The sequence below is a fragment of the Anolis sagrei genome, chromosome 11 (genome assembly GCF_037176765.1).
Source record: "Anolis sagrei isolate rAnoSag1 chromosome 11, rAnoSag1.mat, whole genome shotgun sequence".
NCBI lineage: Eukaryota > Metazoa > Chordata > Lepidosauria > Squamata > Dactyloidae > Anolis > Anolis sagrei.
In genome coordinates, this window is record NC_090031.1 from 22,175,183 (window position 1) to 22,196,565 (window position 21,383).

At 41.5% G+C, this 21,383-nt stretch overlaps 1 protein-coding gene across 1 annotated transcript in view; it reads right to left on the reverse strand.

The window, feature by feature from the left end:
* Positions 1-15,907: 15,907 nt before the first annotated feature.
* The window catches only part of TEX14 (testis expressed 14, intercellular bridge forming factor), a 102,731-nt gene continuing 97,255 nt past the window's right edge, over positions 15,908-21,383 (reverse strand). The window contains exons 25-26 of the mRNA XM_067472010.1: positions 19,927-20,022; positions 15,908-16,033 (exon numbers count right to left, since the gene is read on the reverse strand). Of these exons, the coding sequence (XP_067328111.1) occupies positions 15,928-16,033; positions 19,927-20,022 (202 nt within the window). The 3' untranslated portion in view covers positions 15,908-15,927. The remainder of the gene's footprint in view (positions 16,034-19,926; positions 20,023-21,383) is intronic.

Consider the following 21,383-nt stretch of genomic DNA (forward strand, 5'->3'; position numbering starts at 1 on the left):
CTGGTCCTTGGGAAACTACAACTCTCATGAAGGGCAGAAGTCCCAAGATCCAGCCTTTCCCCAAAAGCCTCGTGGGGTCCTTGCTGTTGTTAGTGCCTTGGCAATGTGACCAAGACTTAACCCCTACTGTGCAGGCTGGTGCCCTTGCCCTTGGCAGAACTATAAGTTATTTGGGGGAGGGGTTGCTTGACTTCAGAGGCATAGGGGACTTGCCTTCACAGACCAGAGGGATAATAAGCAAAAGGAGCTTTCAGGAGGTGAACCATCTTGCCTTGCAAAAGCTGCCAAAGCTTTCTCCAGGTGTCCATCTGCCCTCTGGGGCCGTGTCCCTCCTCTTTCATCTTTCGAAAGCCAGGCGACCCGGGGCCAGGGGCCATGAACCCAATTTATGCAGCCTTGTCGAGTATTTGCATGTCCTCCAACTCCTCTCGGGAAGCTGGAGAGAGAGAGATAAAGTGTCAAATCTGAAGGCGGATACCCACTTTAGAACTCATCTTATCTGCGCTGCTGACAAGGAACAGCAAGAAATCTAAAGCCAGCAGCCGCTGCTGCCGATACCTCCTCACCAAACCCCGATCTTGCATCGAAAAACACACACTTTCAATGTGCTGACCTCCATTTTAAAAAAAAATACTCAAAAGTTATTTTCCACTTTTGTTACCTGGAGCGGGAAAGGACTCTCGAGTGAAATGAAGAAGAAAAAAATGAAAATTAAGTATTCTGTTCAGAGCTGGAGGGCAATGAAAGAGCATGCCGAGATTAAACATCTTTCTTCAAACACAAAACAGACAGAAGGTGGGACCAAAACGGTATTTATGCCAAAGGTTCTCTACACAAAGACTGCCAATTTCCCCCGCCTTCCCTTGCACTTCATTGAATGTTAATAGGACAGCAGACTTAAGGCCTTGAAATCCAAATATTTTAACACTCAAGCACTTTAGAAAAAACTATATGATGGAGTCCTTCCTTCAACGGAGAATGCTTTTTTAAAGGTGACCCTTGCAGATCCAAAAAAAAAAAAAAATTACAATGTATTGTCGAAGGCTTTCATGGCCGGAATCACTGGGTTGTTGTAGGTTTTCCGGGATATATGGCCATTGTCTAGAGGCATTCTCTCCTGACGCTTCGCCTGCATCTGTGGCAAGCATCCTCAGAGGTAGTGAGGTCTGTTGGAACTAGGAAAATGGGTTTATATATCTGTGGAATGACCAGGGTGGGACAAAGAACTCTTGTCTGCTGGAGCTAGGTGTGAATGTTTCAACTGACCACCTTGATTAGCATTTGATGGCCTGGCAGTTGTTTGGTGTGGCTTGTTAGTGCCTGGGGCAATCTTTTGTTGAGAGGTGATTAGATGTCCCTGATTGGGTTGTTGTAAGTTTTTCCGGGCTATATGGCCATGTTCTAGAGCAGTGTTTCTCAACCTTCCTACTGCCGCGACCCCTTATTACAGTTCCTTATGTTGTGGTGACCCCCAACCTTAACATTATTCATAGTTGTCATTTTGCTACTTTTATGAATCGTAATGTAAATATCTGAGATACAGGATGAATTTTCATTCACTGGACCAATTTGGCAGAAGTACCCAATACACCCAAGTTTGAATACTGGTGGGGTTGGGGGGATTGGTTTTGTCATTTGGGAGTTTTACTTGCTGGGATTTATAGTTCACGTACAATCAAAGAGCATTCTGAACTCCACCAACGATGGAACTGAACCAGTCTTGGCACACCGAACCCCCATGACGAACAGAAAATTCTGGAAGGGTTTGGTGGGCATTGACCTTGAGTTGTAGTTCAACTACATCCAGAGACTCAAATAGTGATGGATCTGGACCAAACTTGGCACGAATACTCAATATGCCCAAATGTGAACCCTGGTGGGGTTTGGGGAAAATAGACCATGACATTTGGGAGTTGTAGTTGCTGGGATTTATAGTTCACCCACAATCAAAGAACATTCTGAATCCCATGAATGATAGAATTGGACCAGACTTTCCACAGAGAACCCCTATGACCAATGGAAAATACTGTGTTTTCGGATGGTCATTGGCGACCCCTCTGACACTGCCTCGTGACCCCTCCTGGGTCCCGACCCCCAGGTTGAGAAACACTGTTCTAGAGGCATTTTCTCCTGATATTGTGCCTGATTGTTTACTCTCTGTTGTTTTGCTGTTGTAATTTTATGGAAGAGAAGCCATTGAAATCCACAAGCATGTGGATAATTTCAACAGAAAGGAGGAAACCATGAAAATGAACAAAATCTGGCTACCAGTATTAAAAGAAACTCTAAAATTACAACAGCAAAACAACAGAGAGTAAACAATCTGGGACATCTAATCACCTCTCAACAAAAGATTCCCCCAGGCACTGCCAAGCCATCAAATGCTAATCAAGGTGGTCAGTTGAAACATTCACACCTAGCTCCAGCAGACAAGAGTCCTTTGTCCCACCCTGGTCATTCCACAGATATAGAAACCCTTTTTTCCTAGTTCCAACAGATCTCACTACCTCTGAGGATGTTTGCCATAGATGCAGGCGAAACATCAGGAGAAAATGCCTCTAGACCATGGCCATATAGCCCGGAAAAACCTACAACAACCCAGTGATTCTGGCCATCAAAGCCTTCGACAATACATGTCCCTGATTGTTTTTGCTGTTGTGATTTTAGAGGGTTTTTTTTAATACTGGTAGACAGATTTTGTTCATTTTCATGGTTTCCTCCTTTCTGTTGAAATTGTCCACATGCTTGTGGATTTCAATGGCTTCTCTGTGTCGTCTGACATGGTGGTTGTGAGAGTGGTCCAGCATCTCTCACAACAGCAGTTCTCCAATAAAATGCTGTGTCCAGGTTGGTTCATCAGGTGCTCTGCTATGGCTGACTTCTCTCGTTGAAGTAGTCTGCAGTGTATTTCATGTGCCTTGATTCGTGTTTGCGCAACGCTGCGTTTGGTGGTCCCTATCTAATCACCTCTCAACAAAAGATTGCCCCAGGCACTAACAAGCCACACCAAACAAATGCCAGGTGTGAGCTCCCACTCTCAGCCTGAGCTCCTGCCAACCTAGCAGTTTGAAAACACTCAAATGTGAGTAGATCAATAAGTATCGCTCTGGAAGGAAGGTAACGGCACTCCATGCAGTCATGCTGGCCACATGACCTTGGAGGTGTCTACGGACAATGCCAGCTCCTCGGCTTAGAAATGGAGATGAGCACCACACCCCGGTGTCGGACACGATGTCAGGGGAAAACCTTTACCTTTATAACCCCCAAATGTCAAGGTCTATTTTCCCCAGACTCCACCAGTGTTGATATTTGGGCATATTGAGTTTCCGTGCCAAGTTTGGTCCAGATCCATCATTGCGTGAGTCCACAGTGCTCTCTGGATATAGGTGAACTACAACTCCCAAACTCAAGGTCAATGCCCAGCAAACCCTCCCAGTATTTTCTCTTAGTCATGGGAGTTCTGTGTGCCAAGTTCAGTACAAATCCATCACTGGTGGAGTTCAGAATGCTCTTTGATTGTAGGTGGACTATAAATCCCAGCAACTACAACTCCCAAATGACAAAATCAATCCTCCCCCCAAGCCCACCAATATTCACATTTGGGTTTATTGGGTATCTGTGCCAAATTTATTCCAGTGAATGGAAATACATCCTGTAAATCATATTTACATTATGATTTATAAGGGTAGTAAAATGAGAGTTATGAAGTAGCAACAAAAATAATGTTATGGTTGGGGGTCACCACAACATGAGGGACTGTATTAAGGGTTGAGAACCACTGACCTATGACAACAAATCTTCCTATCGCTTTCCATGAAAGGTTTATACCTGGGTGCCCCAATGCCTCCTATTTAGTCTGGTTTATACCTGAACACCTGAACACGTACAGCTTGATATTAAGTGAGAAGTGGGAGCTAATTGCACCGACGGGGCCTTGCTGCACATAATTATCCAAAGAGGAGTTGGTTGCAAATCAATTCATTAAGAGCACCGTTCTGCTTCGAACGCTGCCACGGTGCTCTCCCGCCCAGTCCCCGTCTCGTGCCACCGGTCGCTCCGTCTTCTCCCAATTACTGCGATTCATCCGCTTTTTGTTTACAACCGTCAAGACTTAATCCAATTAATTAAATGTTAAGTGTTGCTCCGTTGACTATCAGTACGGGGGGAGTCAAATTTGCAAAGAGCAACAAAAGAAGAATTTGTCGTTAATAATTTTCACGGCGGAAGAAGATGTCGCTTGCTCTGTGAGCGGACACAGGCCGGGAACCGGATTTTGCGCTGAAAGTGGCCTCTCCAGGCTGATCTTTCAAATAGGTCCAAAGTTCCCTAAAAAGGTCTCTGTGCCAAAAAATCCCAATGCCAGCCAGTTATGTTTACAAGATTCTAAGCTGCGTCTCCTCCGTTTCTTGGAAGAGACGTGTACGTACAGACATGTACATGATCCATGTACATGATCCATGGCACATGTACATGATCCATGGAAGCGGTTCAGTTCAAAACTAATGAGAACCTTGACAAATGGATTTGCAGGAGGAAACACAGCATCTCTTCCTCCTCCTTTAGAATCATAGAATCAAAGAGTTGGAAGAGACCTCATGGGCCATCCAGTCCAACCCCCTGCCAAGAAGCAGGAATACTGCATTCAAATCACCCCTGACAGATGGACATCCAGCCTCTGTTTAAAAGCTTCCAAAGAAGGAGCCTCCACCACACTCCAGGGCAGAGAGTTCCACTGCTGAACGGCTCTCACAGTCAGGAAGTTCTTCCTCGTGTTCAGATGGAATCTCCTCTCTTGTAGTTTGAAGCCATTGTTCCGCGTCCTAGTCTCCAAGGAAGCAGAAAACAAGCTTGCTCCCTCCTCCCTGTGGCTTCCTCTCACATATTTATACATGGCTATCATATCTCCTCTCAGCCTTCTCTATGAGAGGAAGAGCTGAGGCCTGTGGGGTCTTTGGAAACTTCAACATAGTGGCAGAATGGCATGGTTTTGAAAACAATTTTTTAGAGATTTGAGGGTTGAATGAAAAGTAATGCTTTCACCTTCGTAACTCCTCAACAGATGACAGTACTGGTATGCAGCAGGTACTGGCTTGTTCAGTAGACTCTCCTCTACAGTTCCATTCTGGCGAGAAGCCAGAACTGTTGTTAAAGTGCAAAGTATGGAACCCTGTGCAGACGGTTGGTCAATGCAACTTAAGCAACGTTCAGTCATTGCATTCTTGACAGCAGAAGGCGTCATCCCAAAGGAGATTCATCAGAGAATGCAAGCTGTTTGTGGTGATTGTGTTGATGCGAGTACTCTGCATCGTTGGGCAAGTAAGTTTAAAGATGCTGAGATGGGAACATCTGACTTGCGTGACAAACAGCAACCACCTTTTCACAAGCAAAAGGTTGACAGATTGATTCAGGACGATTGTCGTATCGCTCAGAGAAAAATTTCAAGCATAATCGGCATTTCACAAGAATGAAATCATTGTCTTCTCTAAGCCTTCCTGTCTTCTCATGATGTGGCCAAAGGACTTCATCTTTGCCTCTAACATCCTTCCCTCCAGCAAGCAATCGGGCTTTATTCGCGATGAGACGTCGCGAATGATTTAGTGTAATTGTATTAGTGATAGTGATGTTGTTATTGTTATTTGTGATATTGCCTTTATTGTAAACTGTTTTTTATATGTTGTACACCGCCGTGAGTCGCCCTAGGGCTGAGAACGGCGGTCTACAAGTGCAGTAAATAAATAAATAAATAAATAATTTCCTGAAGCATGGACTGGTTGAATCTTCTTGCGGTCCAAGGCACTCTCAAAATTTTCCTCCAATAACACAGTTCAAAGGCATCTATCTTCCTTTGCTCAGTTTTCCTTATGGTCCAGTTCTCGCATCCATAGGTTACTACGGGGAATATCACTGCATGCACTATGTGGATCTTCGTTTCCAGTGTGATGTCTCTACTCGTTACTATTTTATCGAGACTGGTCCTTGCTCTCCTCCCAAGAAGGAAACATCTTCTGGTTTCCTGGCTGCAATCGGAGTCTGCAGTAATCTTTGCACCTAGAAATACAAAGTCTGTCACTTCATCCACATTTTCTCCCTATATTTGCCAGTTATCAATCAGTCTGGTTACCAGAATCTTGCTTTTTTATGTTTGCACTTTCTTCTTTCACCTCAGCTCCTCCTCGCTTTCAGCCATCAAAGTGGTATCATCTGCATATATAAGGTTGTTCATGTTTCTTCTAGCAATTTAAACCCAGCCTTGGATTCGTCAAGCCCTGCACATCGCATGATGTGTTCTGCATACAAGTTGAATAGGTTGGGTGGGAGTATACAACCCTGTCGTATGCCTTTCCCAGTCTTGAACCAGTCTCTTGTTCCATGGTCAGTTCTTACTGTTGTTCAGGAGACAGACAAGGTGGTTTGGTATCCCCATACCACCAAAAACTTGCCACAATTTATTATGATCCACATAGTCAAAGGCTTTAGAATAGCTTTTACCATACAGGCTGTTTTATTTTTATTTCTTTTGGATTTTTGAAAATAAAAGTTTTGGTTTCCACCAACATCAATCCTCATTTTCGTATCAGACTGAGAGCACAGTTTGGTTCTTGACAAACAAAGAAAAATGAGATTGTTTAACTCTGTCAGAACGGAAATATGAAGAGGAGTTTGCCTATTCGTCACAAACAGGTGGGATAACGTTATACACCAGAGAACGGAGATGGAAATAATGAAGGCCCCATTCAGACAAATGACATGGGAAACAGTTAGGACAGTTTACCCCACTTCTTAGACACATTTGCAACGTGTCCAAACTCCCTTTTGATGTCAGAACATTTGCACAAAGTCCAGGATGTTATATTTTTACATCGGGGACAAAGGCTTTAACAAGGTAAATTGCAATGACATTAAAACCTCCATATTCACCTATCAGCACTGGGTTCTTAGGACTAGGGCATCCGTCATTCATTGCAGAACATGTATGTGTCACAGGAAGCACCAAATGTTCTCTTTCTTCCCATAGAGAAGGAAAACATCCTCGCAGAGGGCATCGATCTGCAGAACCCAAGAAAAAGAATGGGATGTGCAATGCAAAACATGCCACCCAAGTGTGCAAAGGATACGCTGGACAAAACCAAGGGTCTGTCTAATGCAGGCCTAGGCAAACTTCTGCCCTCCAGGTATTTTGGACTTTGACTCCCACAACTCCCACAATTTCTAACAGCCTACTGCATTCCTAAAGCATTTCCTTTTTTTGGTATGGGGATATAAGTTGACTTTTTCCAGTCTGATGGCCATTCTTGTGTTTTCCATATTTGCTGGCATATGGCATGCATCACCTTGACAGCATTATCTTTCAAGATTTCAAACAGTTCAGCTGGGATCCTGTCGTCTCCTGCTGCCTTGTTGTTAGCAATGCTTCTTAAGGTCCATTCAACCTCACTCCTCAGGATGTCTGGTTCTAATTCACTCACCACACAATCAAAACTATCCTCGATATTATTATCCTTCCTATACAGATCTTCTGTATAGTCTTGCCACCTTCTCTTGATCTCTTCAGCTTCTGTTAGGTCCTTGCCATCTTTGTTTTTTATCACACCCATTTTCGCCTGGAATTTACCTCCAATGTTTGTCCATGTCTGGTCTAACATTTCTCAAAGGAGTGGCACAGTGTAATGAATCCCTTACCTTGGCAAGCTAGTTTAGGCCTAAGAGAGTGGGCCTGGCAAAGCCACGGCATCCATTTTAGAGAACGGAAACAGGGAGAAGCCATCTTAGGTTAGGTTTGCCTTAAGGGGGCGTGTTCTAGTCTAGGAGGGAAAATTAGATGGCTAGGATTGGTTAAAAAGATGGGGATGGAGCCTAAGTGATCTAAAGGAAAAAAGTGACTTTTAAAACTGTGGCTTGAGTTCCCAGTTTGCGTGTTAGTGAGAGCAGTTTGGGGTTTTGAAGAAGAACTTTGTATCAGTCTTTGGTTTAGTATTCAAGGTAGCTATAGGGAAGAATAGCTAGAATACTGTGTGGAGCAGAACCCCGTTAGTGGTCTGTTCTTTTCCTAAGGAAGGCTAGTTCAGGTTTTGGCTAGATTCCTAGGGGGGATTTTTGTGGGAGTTACTTTCAGAGATTCATTTCCTGAAGTAATTTTCTGTGTTGAAACTTTAAGACTTGTGACCCAGAAGTTTTTAAGATCTTTACTCAAATGTAACCACAAGCTTTGTATCCCAGAACTTTACTGAAACCAATAAGCATTTGTACCTGAATTATTCAAGCCTGTTCAATAAACATTCTTGTTATTTTTACCAACTTATACCAGCCTCAGTGTGAATACTTCTGTGGTCAAAGCATTATTTAAGTCAGCTTTTTAACAGTCTCTAAGAAGCTCTAGAGTAACACAGAGTGTGTTACTGAACAACCTCTCAACCTCAGCCTGTTCTTTAGTAATATGGTGGCAGCGGAAACCTATTAAAGAATCATTTCAAGTCTCTCTGTTCCAGTGGTTCCCAGTTCCTAGCTTTTAAATATTAAGTTGGTTCAACAACTATTCTCCCTCTATATTTTTGGTGAGCTAATCTGTAGTGGTGTCATCATTATAATTTGGTAGGCTGCTGTGTGGTTGTTATAATTTGGTGAAGCAGCATTGGGATGATTTTTATTATCGAATAAAGTTCCCTACTTTCCCCCACGGTTCGTTATACACAGCCAAGGATGTCTTCCCTCTTCCATGCAAGGAAATCCACCACTAACCTGTACAAAACATTGGTACAAGGTACATGCAAACATTTTATGTAATGATTACATCTATGGATCAATATGTAGCCTCAAAAGTTGGCTACAGGGGAGGCAAATGAGGGCAATGAGTCCCTAAAGAAGTATCCTGCTCCCCTTGACAAATTCTCCATCGGTCCTCACATTTCTACCATTGCAGTAACTTACAACTTCTCCTGCACATTTTGAAATAGAGTTAAGGCAAACACAGAAAAAAGAAGTGGGCAAAGTGAGCACGAGGAAACACTCACAGCAAAGATCAGAGTATTTATATCAACAATTGTCACTGCAAGGTTAGAAAATTGGGGACTGAAGAGGAACATTTCATGGGAGCATTCTGATTGCAGAGGGCAATGCCATCCTCCCATATGACACAATCCTTCAAGAGATTTTCTTAACATCCCCCTCATTCTCCTACACCACCATCTTTGCCAGAGAAGCAGGGAGAGGAACAAAATATGGTATTTTACAAATGTTTCGATACAGACTGAATTGGAGGGACTGCGGGAGGAGAACAAGTTCAACTGAAACAAGCCATTGAAAACTACAAAAATGTGGAGGATTTCAACAGAAAGGAAGAAACCATGAAGCTGAACTAAATCTGTCTACCATAGAATCATAGAATCATAGAATCAAAGAGTTGGAAGAGACCTCATGGGCCATCCAGTCCAACCCCCTGCCAAGAAGCAGGAATATTGCATTCAAATCACCCCTGACAAATGGCCATCCAGCCTCTGCTTAAAAGCTTCCAAAGAAGGAGCCTCCACCACACTCCGGGGCAGAGAGTTCCACTGCTGAACGGCTCTCACAGTCAGGAAGTTCTTCCTAATGTTCAGATGGAATCTCCTCTCTTGTAGTTTGAAGCCATTGTTCCGCGTCCTAGTCTCCAAGGAAGCAGAAAACAAGCTTGCTCCCTCCTCCCTGTGGCTTCCTCTCACATATTTATACATGGCTACCATATCTCCTCTCAGCCTTCTCTTCTTCAGGCTAAACATGCCCAGTTCCCTAAGCCGCTCCTCATAGGGCTTGTTCTCCAGACCCTTGATCATTTTAGTCGCCCTCCTCTGGACACATTCCAGCTTGTCAATGTCTCTCTTGAATTGTGGTGCCCAGAATTGGACACAGTATTCGAGATGTGGTCTAACCAAAGCGGAATAGAGGGGTAGCATTACTTCCTTAGATCTAGACACTATGCTCCTATTGATGCAGGCCAAAATCCCATTGGCTTTTTTTGCCGCCACATCACATTGTTGGCTCATGTTTAACTTGTTGTCCACGAGGACTCCAAGATCTTTTTCACACGTACTGCTCTCGAGCCAGGCGTCCCCCATTCTGTATCTTTGCATTTCATTTTTTCTGCCAAAGTGGAGTATCTTGCATTTGTCACTGTTGAACTTCATTTTGTTAGTTTTGGCCCATCTCTCTATTTTGGCCCATTTTGGAGTATTAAAAAAACCTCCAAAATCAAGACAGTAAATAAAAAACTATAAATAATTATTTATTTATTTGACCAGTCATATGACCATTTTAAAATACAACACAAGACAAGGCAAGAAGGAGAGGACAGCAGCTGACTTTCTATTTACCGTCAGAATCTTATTTTCCTGGTTCTTCTTTCAGGAAATGTGCTCTTTTCTTGATAGCTTTTAGAATAAAAAGGCTTACTCTGATTATGGTGGATCTTTCCTGTCCTAGCAAGAGGAATGTTAGATTAGCATTGAATAGCCTTGTGTAACAAATCCCTTAGCTGGCTGGCAAAAACCATGGCATCCATTTTAGAAAAGGGATCCGGGTGGAAACCATTTTAGTTAGGTGTTTTCCTTGAGGGGGCGTGTTCAAGTCTTAGAGGGAAAATAAGTAGGCTAGGATTGGCTAGAAAGATGAGGCAGAGCCTAAGTGGTTTAGAGGGGGAAAGTGTCCTTTTAAAAAAACAGAAGTTTGAAGTCCCAGTTAGTCAGTTAGTGCTTGGAGTTGTTAGAGAGCAGTTGGAGAGTTGGTGTTAGTTCAGTGCAAGTTTGGGTTTTGAGAAGAAGATTGGGTTAGTCTTTTGTGAGGTATTCAGAGCAGCTATTAGTAGATAGCTAGAATATTGTTGTGGAGCAGTGCTCAGTTAGTGGATTGTTCAATTCCAAGGGAAGTCTAGTTCAGGGTATTTTTGGCTAGATTCCTAAGGAGCAGTTTTGGGGAGTTACTGTCAGAGATTAATTTCCTGAAGTAATTTTCTGTGGTGAAACTTTGAAGACTTGAAACCTAGAAGATTTTTACTCTAACGCTTTACTCTAACGCTAACAAGCTTTACATGCTAGAAACTTTCTGAAACCATTAAGCATTTGTACCTGAATTAATTCAAGCCTGTTCAACAAACATTCTTGTTCTCTTATTAACTTATACAAGCCTCAGTGTGAGTACCTTTGTGGTCAAAGTATTCTCAAAGTCAGTTTCACAGCAGCCACTAAGAAACTATAGTGGCACAGTGTGTGTTACAGAACAATCTCACCATAATACCTCAGCCTGATTATTATTGGAATGGTGGCAGTGGAATTCATTTGAAGAATCATTTTAAATCTCTCAAGTTCTAGTGTTTTCCAGTTTCTATATTTTAAAATACTGTCTCTCCCCTTCTTTGATCTAAACTCCCCTGATATTGTTATATTTCAGAGGGATATATTTCAACAACTAATTTAAAGGGAAATTCAAATCTATACAACTGTTTTCCAATCATACTCCCCTTTCCTTTTGACGGCTTCATATTTTGGGTTCACATATTATATTTAGGAGGTGCCTTGGTTGTTATACCTTGCAGCTTCAAAGCTTAACTGCTTCCTGCCTGGTGGAATCCTTTATTGGGAGGTGATTATCTGGCCTTGACTACACAGAGAAGTCATTGAAATGTTGTTGTTGCTGTTGTTTTTACTATTGTATTTGGGCTCGGCTTCTTGTAAGCCGCACCAAGTCCTTCAGGAGATGGTAGCGGGGTACAAAAAAAGGATTATTATTATTATTATTATTATTATTATTATTAAATCCACAAGCATGTGGACAATTTTAACAGAAAGGAAGAAACCATGAAACTGAACAAAATTTGGCTACCAGTATTTAAAAAAGCTCCAAAATCAGGACAGTAAATAAAGATCAACATTCGAAAACAGAGTAATTCCAGACAAGAAACAATCAGGGCCAGCTAATCACCTCCCAATAGACAGTAAGAAGCCAGATCTTGAAACTGCCAGGCCATGAAATGCTAATCAAGGTGGCCAACTGAAACATTCACACCTACCTCCAACAGACAAAAGTTTTTTCTCTCACCCTGGACATTCCATAGATATACAAACCCAATTTTCCTAGTTTCCAACAGACCTCACTACCTCTGAGGGTGACTGCCATAGATGCAGGCGAAACATCAGGAGAGAATGCTTCTGGAACATGGCCAGACAGCCCGAACAACTCTCAACAACCCGCACAGATTGTAGTTTGAACAGCAATCCCATTTTGCAAAACAAAGTAGGCAAGTAGCTTCTCGTTTCTGAGCAACTCCTATATCAAATGGATGTAATGGTGGGAGATATGAAAAATAGTCCCCTTATTTAGTTCTTGTTTTCAGCCTGAAAGCTGGCCTAAGACACACAAGGCGGTCTTTTGTGGGGGGTTGTAAATCCTGCTTAACAAGGAAGGTGAAGACACAAGGCACTGCATCAAAACTTTTACAGGTGATCTGCTTTTCTTGCTGAAGGGTCCAGAGCAATTGCCGGCACAATTATGGGTCAATACGGCCCAATGCAGAACTGTAAACCTTAAAAACTGCCTTTTGCCGTTCTACCTCCTTTAAGTCAGGTAAGATGGACAGCTGTAGGCACAGCAGGACCGCAGCTTCCATTAGCCACTGCAGCCAATGATGAGGAATTGTGGGGGAGAGAGGCTAATAGAGGGCTGTGTACAACATGCAAATAACAAAGAGACACTTTACCTGAATGGAGAAGACTCCTGCTGTTGCTCCCTTTGACTACTTCTCTGGGCTTCTGGATTGGAAGCTGAAGACGGAACTGTGCAACAAGCGCCAAGGACGTGCACACTGGTGTGCGGAGCAATGCTTTATTTTGGAGAGAGTCTTTTAAATGCAATACTTCTTTTACAACAAGATATGTACATGGCACACAAACATCCCAGGCTCCTCATACTGTGAGGACCAGAGCAACTTTTCTTTAAGTTGCAAACACATAGAAAAAAAGCTAAAACTGTAAATAAAGAGAAACATGGAAATGCTATTCTTTGCACAATGCCTACCAGCTTTTCTTGGATCCGAATGGGTTTTTAGCGGAGGTTTAGCACAACTGGTAAATCATCAGCAACTATAAGATCTAACAACCGGAAGGTTGCCAGTTCGAAGCTAAAGATCGGCGTGAGCGGCCAACCGTCGGCCCTGCTCACTGTTTACCTAAGCAGTTTGAAAACAGCTTTAGCTTTAATTAGAGAAATTAGGTACCGCTAAAAACGGGGGAGCTTTTTTACAACGCCATGAAGAAAAAGAAGATCAGAAAATGCTGGAATGAGGAAGTCCTGACGGCTCTTCGTCATAGAGGATGGAGTGGCAGCACCCCCTGTGGACTCGAGCCCAACCACCCATGGCATCGAAACAACACCTCCTTCTGTTCTGTCTGTGTACTGTCTACTCTATACAAATAGCATTGAATGTTTGCCGTGTATGTGTACTTGTGATCCGCCCTGAGTCCCCCTTCAGGGTGAGAAGGGCGGAATATAAATAAAGTGTTGTTGTTGTTGTTGTTGTTATTGTATCTTAAACCTCTAAGAAATCATAAGTTTATAGAACAGTTAGACATATCTCTTAGTATATTAGATAGGAAGACCTCTTCCTTTCAAAAACACGTTTGCAGTGTTTCTCAGTGGAAGGGGCTACTGTTTTTATTATTTATCTATTTAAAACATTTATATTCCGCCCTTCTCACACCAACTTAGAGGACTCAGGGCGCACAACATACATACGGTAAACATTCAATGCCTGGACATAAAACCATAAATATAGACAAACATTAAAATCACTTATATTCACATTAAAAGTTGCTTTAAAACCATCTCAGGACAACATTTTGCCTCATTGCACTGATCCAAGGCTTAGCCCCACAGCAAGGTCTTCATCATCCTTCTGAAGCACAGGAGGGAGGGGGCTGATCTAATATTGCCAGGAAAGGAGTTCCATAACCAGGGGGCTATCACTGAGAAGGCCCTATCTCTCGTTCCCATGATGGTGGCGGGGCCGAGAGCAGGGTATAGAGAATTCCCTACCTGTTAGGCTAGGAAACATCTAGAAAAGTAGGCCCAAAAGTTCAGCAGCCATTTTGGAAAGGGTGCCGGGGGAATCCATTTTAGTTACTCATTTCCTGAAGGGGACGTGTTTAGAAAGAGCAGCGTTGGAGGGAAATGAGGGAAGTTAGTTATTGGTTGAGAGAGAGTGGACGGAGCTTAATCTGGCAAAAGAAAAAATATTGACTTTAAGGGAAGGTTTTGAAACCCTGTCAGGAAGATTGAATCTAGGTGTCAAAGGAGATTGACTGTGGGTGTCAAAGAAGAAGGAGCTGGGAGCTAGGAGTAGTGAAGGTTTAGTGAGAAATTGGTCAGTTGGCTAGCATAGATAGCTAGTGAAAAGATTTCTACAGCTATTAGGGAAATAGCTGGTGGAGGAGTGTAGAGATAGATCTAGGGTAGGACTATCTGTGGAGGAGTTTAGAATTACTTTCAGAGAAGCAATCCTGCCAGTAAATTCTGTGGAGGGAGAGAGAAGTGCTTATGTGTTAGTGAACGGCTTAATGTAACCACAGGCTTTTAAGTCAATATTTTGAAACAGCTAAGCTTTATACCTGAATTGTTCAATTCTCTTAAATAAACATCATTGTTTTGTTGTTCACAACATCTGCCTCACCTGTGCCTCTGTGGGTGAAGTTTTAAAAGCAGTTTCATACAGCAATCAAGGGTCTATGGTGGCAGCGTAGATTTTCAAGAACAATCTTCTAGTGTTACCTCAGACCACAAACCTGAGTGCTAATCCAACACACTCTTGCCTAAGATACTTCAAGTAAGCCAAGGGTTTAACTGTGCTTTTAAGTTTGGTGGTGGCCAGAGTGCTTTCCAAAGGTTTTTTGGCCAGAAGAAAGTTCCAGCTTATTGCAGCTTTTGTTTTGGGGCTTTTAATCACAGAAGCCACATTCCAATCACATTTGGTGTTCAGTGTTTGGGGATTTTATTCCTCAAATAAGCTCCCCGCTTTTACACAGGGCCTCCCCAGAAGATCTTAGTTTCCGCAGTGGTTCGTAAAGGGAGATGAGTGTTACCAGTACGCTGATGACACTCAGCTTGTGCTGAAGGTGGAAGGCCGACCGGACTCTGTACCCGATTGTTTCCATCAGTGCCTCGAGGCCGTTACTGGATGGCTGCGTGCCAGCAGGTTGAGGGTGAATCCAGCAAAGACGGAGATCCTATGGCTGGGTCAACCGGGTAGTGGGGATATCTAGCTGCCTACCCTGGATGGCGAGGCGCTACGCCCATCATCATTGGGAAAGAGTCTGGGGGTCCTTTTGGACCCTCTGCTGATGATGGAGGCCCAGGTCTCCGCCGTTAGTAGAACCGCCTTTTTTCATCTGCGGCAGGCTAAACGGCTGCCTCCCTACCTGTCCAGGGACGACCTAGCTACAGTGATCCAGGCTATGGTCATCTCAAGACTGGACTACTGTAAATAAATGAAGGCAACTCCACATAGAGCGCGTTGCAGTAGTCTATCCTGGATGTAACGAGAGCATGGGCCACCATGGCCAAGTCTGACTTCCCAAGGTATGGGCAAAGCTGGCGCACAAGTTTTAATTGTGCAAAAGACTCCCTGGCCAACCTGAGGATCCAGGCTCAGCAATGATAAATGTTACTGCCGAAACCGTGTTTGAGAACACAGAGCTATTTGCGTAGTTCTTTGGATCTCGGCCTAACACATGCCAGAAAACATCGTGGTCTAACACATGCCAAAAACACTGATGCAAACTGGAGTGTAGCAGAAATATCAGCTTGCCCAGCCAATGTTTAGTGAATGTAAAAAACATTAAAACTAGTTCACCAGCTGAGAAACATACAACACTGAACTAATAAGCACGGTTCAGCATGTCTTTTTATTGCTCAAGCAAGACCTTCGGCATTCTCGGTCGAACCCTCAGATTCACTGAAGCTATCTTCCACTTCTCCCTTCATCTCGATATTTCTGAGGTCTGTGCGGCTTGGCTTCCTTCAAGGACAGAGAGAGGTCTGTGTCAAATGCAGCTTTTAGAAGTCGTAAATAAAGACAGACCTTTGAGGCGCAAGTATCTACTCTTTCACGGGGGAAAGGAATGGTGTGGACAGTGTATACTTAACCATAACACTGTTAACAAGCCTCCTTTCCATAAGAAAGAGGGGCTATCGTTGTTTGCTGTCAAAGTTCACTCTTGCCCAGAGCAACCCACAATAATAATAATAATAATAATAATAACAACAACAACAACAACAGGCAGGGACAGGCTTTCTATTTTTTCCCCTTTAGCACATACTCTTGGTTCTTCCTCCACTTCTTTCAACAGAATATTCCAGACAACATGAAAGATTCACGGCTCAAAAGAACTCGCAGAAACAATAGATAGCAAGAGGAGGTGGCAATATTGACAAGAAAACAAAACCTAAAGAATAGGCCAGCTGCCACTTCTTTCCATCCGGATGTTTCCTTTCGACGGACAAGAATCAATCAACTTCATTACAGTCACAGAACAGCTATAAAAAGGACAAAATCAGAACATCAACAGGGAAAAACAGCTCCAAGGTACACCGATTCCTGTCCATATACATATGAGGGTTGAATGAAAAGTAATGCCTCCACCTTCGCTACTTGGGTTTGGATGGGAACAATTTAATAAACCAAATGTAGAAATAATCCTTAAAATGTGCTCTTTAACTACCACTATTCACTTTCCCACATAATAACCAAACAATTGGATACATTTCTGCCAATGATGAACATCGTAATGTTTCTTGACTAGTTTATTGAATAATATTTTCCTTCTGGATGGCGAGTTAAGACCATTTGTGTTATTCGAAAAGCATTTTATTTGTTTTAACAGTTCACTCATTACACTGTTCTACAAATTTTCAGTTTTTCTCAGTTATGGAAACGAAATGTGCTGTTTCTTAATAAATTTAACATGCTGAATTCAAATATAATAATGAAATGTGTTAATTGGCTCTGGTTTTTATGCAACAGCTATTTCAATTTTCTCAACAATAGGTAATTCGTTAATATTATGATAATGCGCCTAACCTTACTGCATGTATATAAACCGTGAATATTTACTAAATTTTAGTCAAATTATATTGCCAATAGTTTATACATGAGAAATATTTATTTAATTAGTCTATTGTTTATGTTTGTGCAGCAAGAAACTATATTAGTAGGCCTAATGCAGTTGAAAAGTCTGAAAGTTTAAATGTTGCTTTAATCGTGACTTTAGTTTATATCCTGTTTGCTTCTCTTGACTTTTCTTTTGTATTCAAGGAAAGGATTGTCTCTTCCAATGCTCCAGCAGTAGTCTGACAGCATTGACGGAGCCCATTTACCTTGATATCTTTTTTCCATAGTGCTTTATTTACACACGTGCGAGGCATAACTACAGTAAAAAGAACAATGTAAAACTATGTTTAACGATACTGTCTCAGTCTTCAACTGACTTACCCTTACCATTCAAAAGTCTGGCCTTATATAGTGCTTTCTGCCTTTTGCACACGGCACTAATACTGCGTCACCAAACTTTCTAGAACATGCATTTTTTCAACCACACGTATCATAGAATCATAGAATCAAAGAGTTGGAAGAGACCTCATGGGCCATCCAGTCCAACCCCCTGCCAAAAAGCAGGAATATTGCATTCAAATCACCCCTGACAAATGGCCATCCAGCCTCTGCTTAAAAGCTTCCAAAGAAGGAGCCTCCACCACACTCCGGGGCAGAGAGTTCCACTGCTGAACGGCTCTCACAGTCAGGAAGTTCTTCCTAATGTTCAGATGGAATCTCCTCCTCACGTGATCACGTGATTGCTTATATCATAAAAACTAGAGCCAATATACATTTTTAAATATCTTATTTTCGTTTTCAGCACCCCAAAATCATAAAAGAACAACTATTTTCAGGCCCGAAACTTTTTCTCCGTTGAACAGTGTTATCAAAGTTTAATAAAATATCTACATCATCTTTCTTCTTATTCCCAATTTCGGTCCTTGTCGTAGTCGGTTTCCGCTGCACTGGTTCATGTTCCGGGGAGTTGAAACAGCGTTTTTTACTCTGGCCTCCAATTTTTTGGTCGGGCAGGGTTAGATTGAGTTCTTTCCTAAATTTTTTGTAGAACGCCTGGGCCTTTTCTTCTGAAGTCAGCCAGAATTTTTGATCCTTACTCTATTATTACTGTTATTATTTTACTCTAGTATTATTTTTATTACATTTACGTTATTTTACTCTAGTATTATTATTACATTTATTATTTTACTCTATTATTAAAATAATACTGTGCTTCAGTAGTTATATTTATTTTTTTAAATATTCCAAGCATATTTGTATGAAAATGTGACTCCATTTCCTGTGCTGGTCAATGACCGAAATAAATGATTTGATTTGATTTGCTACTCTATTATTATTGTTATTATTATATTTATTATTTTCATAGAATCATAGAATCATAGAGTTGGAAGAGACCTCATGGGCCACCCAGTCCAAACCCCTGTCAAGAAGCAAGAAATTTGCATTTTACTCTATTATTATTATATTTGTTATTTTACTCTATTATTATGGTTATTATTACATTTCCTTCATCATCATCATTATTATTACATTTATCATTTTTCTCTATTTATTATTATTGGAAGGATACATACCCGCAATAACATTGAAGAAGGTTCAAATAATGGTTTAATCAGACTTGGACAATCTTATCTTAAATTACAGTTTTATGTAAATATTCAAAAACATGTAACCTATTGAAGGGAGACATGAGAGAAGCCTCCCCATAGGACTGCACTGTTTGGTTCGCTCCTGACACGATAAATAAATAAATAAATAAATAAACCTATTGAAACCTCAATTAATCTAACTGTACTGCTATCTATTTTTATTTTGAAACTAGCCGTCCCCTGCCACGCATTGCTGTGACCCACTCTGGTGGTCATGGGGATTCTGTGTGGGAGGTTTGGCCCAATTCTATCATTGGTGGGGTTCAGAATGCTCTGTGATTGTAGGTGAACTATAAATCCCAGCAACTACAACTCCCAAAAGTCAAGATTCTATTTTCGCCAAACTCCACCAGTGTTCATATTTGGGCATATTGAGTATTCTTGTAGAGTTTCGTCCAGATCCATCATTGTTTGAGTCCACAGTCCTCTTTGGATGTAGGTGAACTACAACTCCAAAACCAAAGGACACTGCCCACCAAACCCTTCCAGTATTTTCTATTGGTCATAGGAGAACTGTGTGCCAAGTTTGGTCAATTCCATCGTTGGTGGGCTTCAGAATGTTCCTTGATTGTAGGTGAACTATAAATCCCAGCAACTACAATTCCCAAATGACAAAATCAATTTTTATGAGTGAAGGACATACATTGGGTTGTTAGGTATATCGTATCCCAATTTGGTGCCAATTGCCCCAGTGGTTTTTGAGTTCTGTGAATACCACAAACGAACATTACATTTTTATTTATATAGATTGACCAGTAGCTGCTGCATTTCCCACCCTCGGCTTATACTTGAGTCAATACATTTTCCCAGTATTTTTGTGGTAAAATTAGATGCCTCCGCTTATATTTGGGTCAGTTTATACTCAAGTATATACGGTATATATTCTGGAAAGCCACAAACTGTAGTATTCAGCTATACTGTAGTATTCACGGATGGCTGCTCCCCATGTGGGTACATGAAACATTCTAGGTTTTTGTACCTTTTCCTCTTCCCAAAAAGGTTCTCCCTCCATCTAAGTTTGCATCCAACATTGGCATGGAATCTATGGCTTCCTCCTAGCAATAGCTGGATGACTAGCTATCATATAATGCATGTATTCACGCACAAAAACATTTCTGGTGTTATAAACAGGATGTCAGCCACCTCACTAACCTCTTGACAGGGTCCGGAGGCTTTGCGCGAGCGCTGCGGCTGTCGGCAGTAGGCCCGAGGGCTAACTCCAAAATATTGTCAAGACTTGAAGGAGCCCTGCAAAGAAGAGATTATTAGATAAGACACTGACAAGCAGAGACTGTAAGGTGAGAGGCAGAAAACACTCTTTTCACTATTATTTATTTCCTATATTTTTACCCCGCCTTTCTCACCCCCGAAGAGGGACTCAGGGTGGCCTCACAAAATCACCATAAGGTGCCAGTATCATAAAAACAGTCAAACCATACATTTAAAATATTAAAAACAGTAATTAAACAATTGATTAAAACACGCCTGTTAAAATGAATCCAAAATTTATAATCCCAAGTCCAGTCCAGATGAATTCATTGTCTTAAATCTTCTTTTACTTGCTTTTATTACTGGTTGAACACAACTGTTTGGTTCGCTCCTGACACGATAAATAAATAAAGTAACAACCTAAATAAGCAGACCCACTCTTTGAAATTGACTAGTAGTGGCTGCATTTCCCACCTTCGGCTTATACTCGAGTCAATACGTTTTCCCAGTTTGTTGTGGTATAATTAAGTATCTCGGCTTATATTCGGGTCGGCTTATACCAGAATATATATGATATTTTAGTGACTACTTTTAGTGAAACATAGAATCATAGAATCATAGAATTGGAAAAGAAAAAATTTAAGCAAAAACCAGAATATTATCTGTTAGGCTTCATAGATCTGGAACTACAACCTGAATAGAATGAAGACAAATTATTGACTTATATTACAACAGCAGCTAGAATTACCTTTGCAAGACATTGGAAAAAAGATCAAATTCCCATTATTGATGAATGGTTAGACAAGCTTAAAGAAATAAAAGACATGGACGAACTTACTTTTTTGTTGAAAAAAAAATACTGGGAAATCTGTAAAAAGGACAGATTGGACCCTTTTTTATGACTATGAAAAAATAGGAAAATAATATAGACCAAGAAGATATAAATAAGATGAAGAAAAAACTGAAGAAGATCCTGGGATTTGAGTGGAAGTCATTTTAGTTTTAGTTGGGGTTTTTTTTTTTTTTTGCACCGTTTTGTGCAGTTTTTCTTTCTTTTTTTCTTCTTTTTCCTTCTTTTTTTTCTTCTTTTGTTTTTCTCTTTGGTGGTGGATATGTTTCCTACTTTTCTATTTCCTTGTCAATATTCCCCCCTTTTCCATGTGTTTGTGTTTAAAATGTTTAATAAAAATTATATATATATAAAAAAAAGAATCATAGAGTTGGAAGAGACCTCATGGGCCATCCAGTCCAACCCTCCACCAAGAAGCAGAAATATTGCATTCAAATCACCCCTGACAGATGGCCATCCAGCCTCTGTTTCAAAGCTTCCAAAGAAGGAGCCTCCACCACACTCTGGGGCAGAGAGTTCCACTGCTGAACGGCTCTCACAGTTAGGAAAT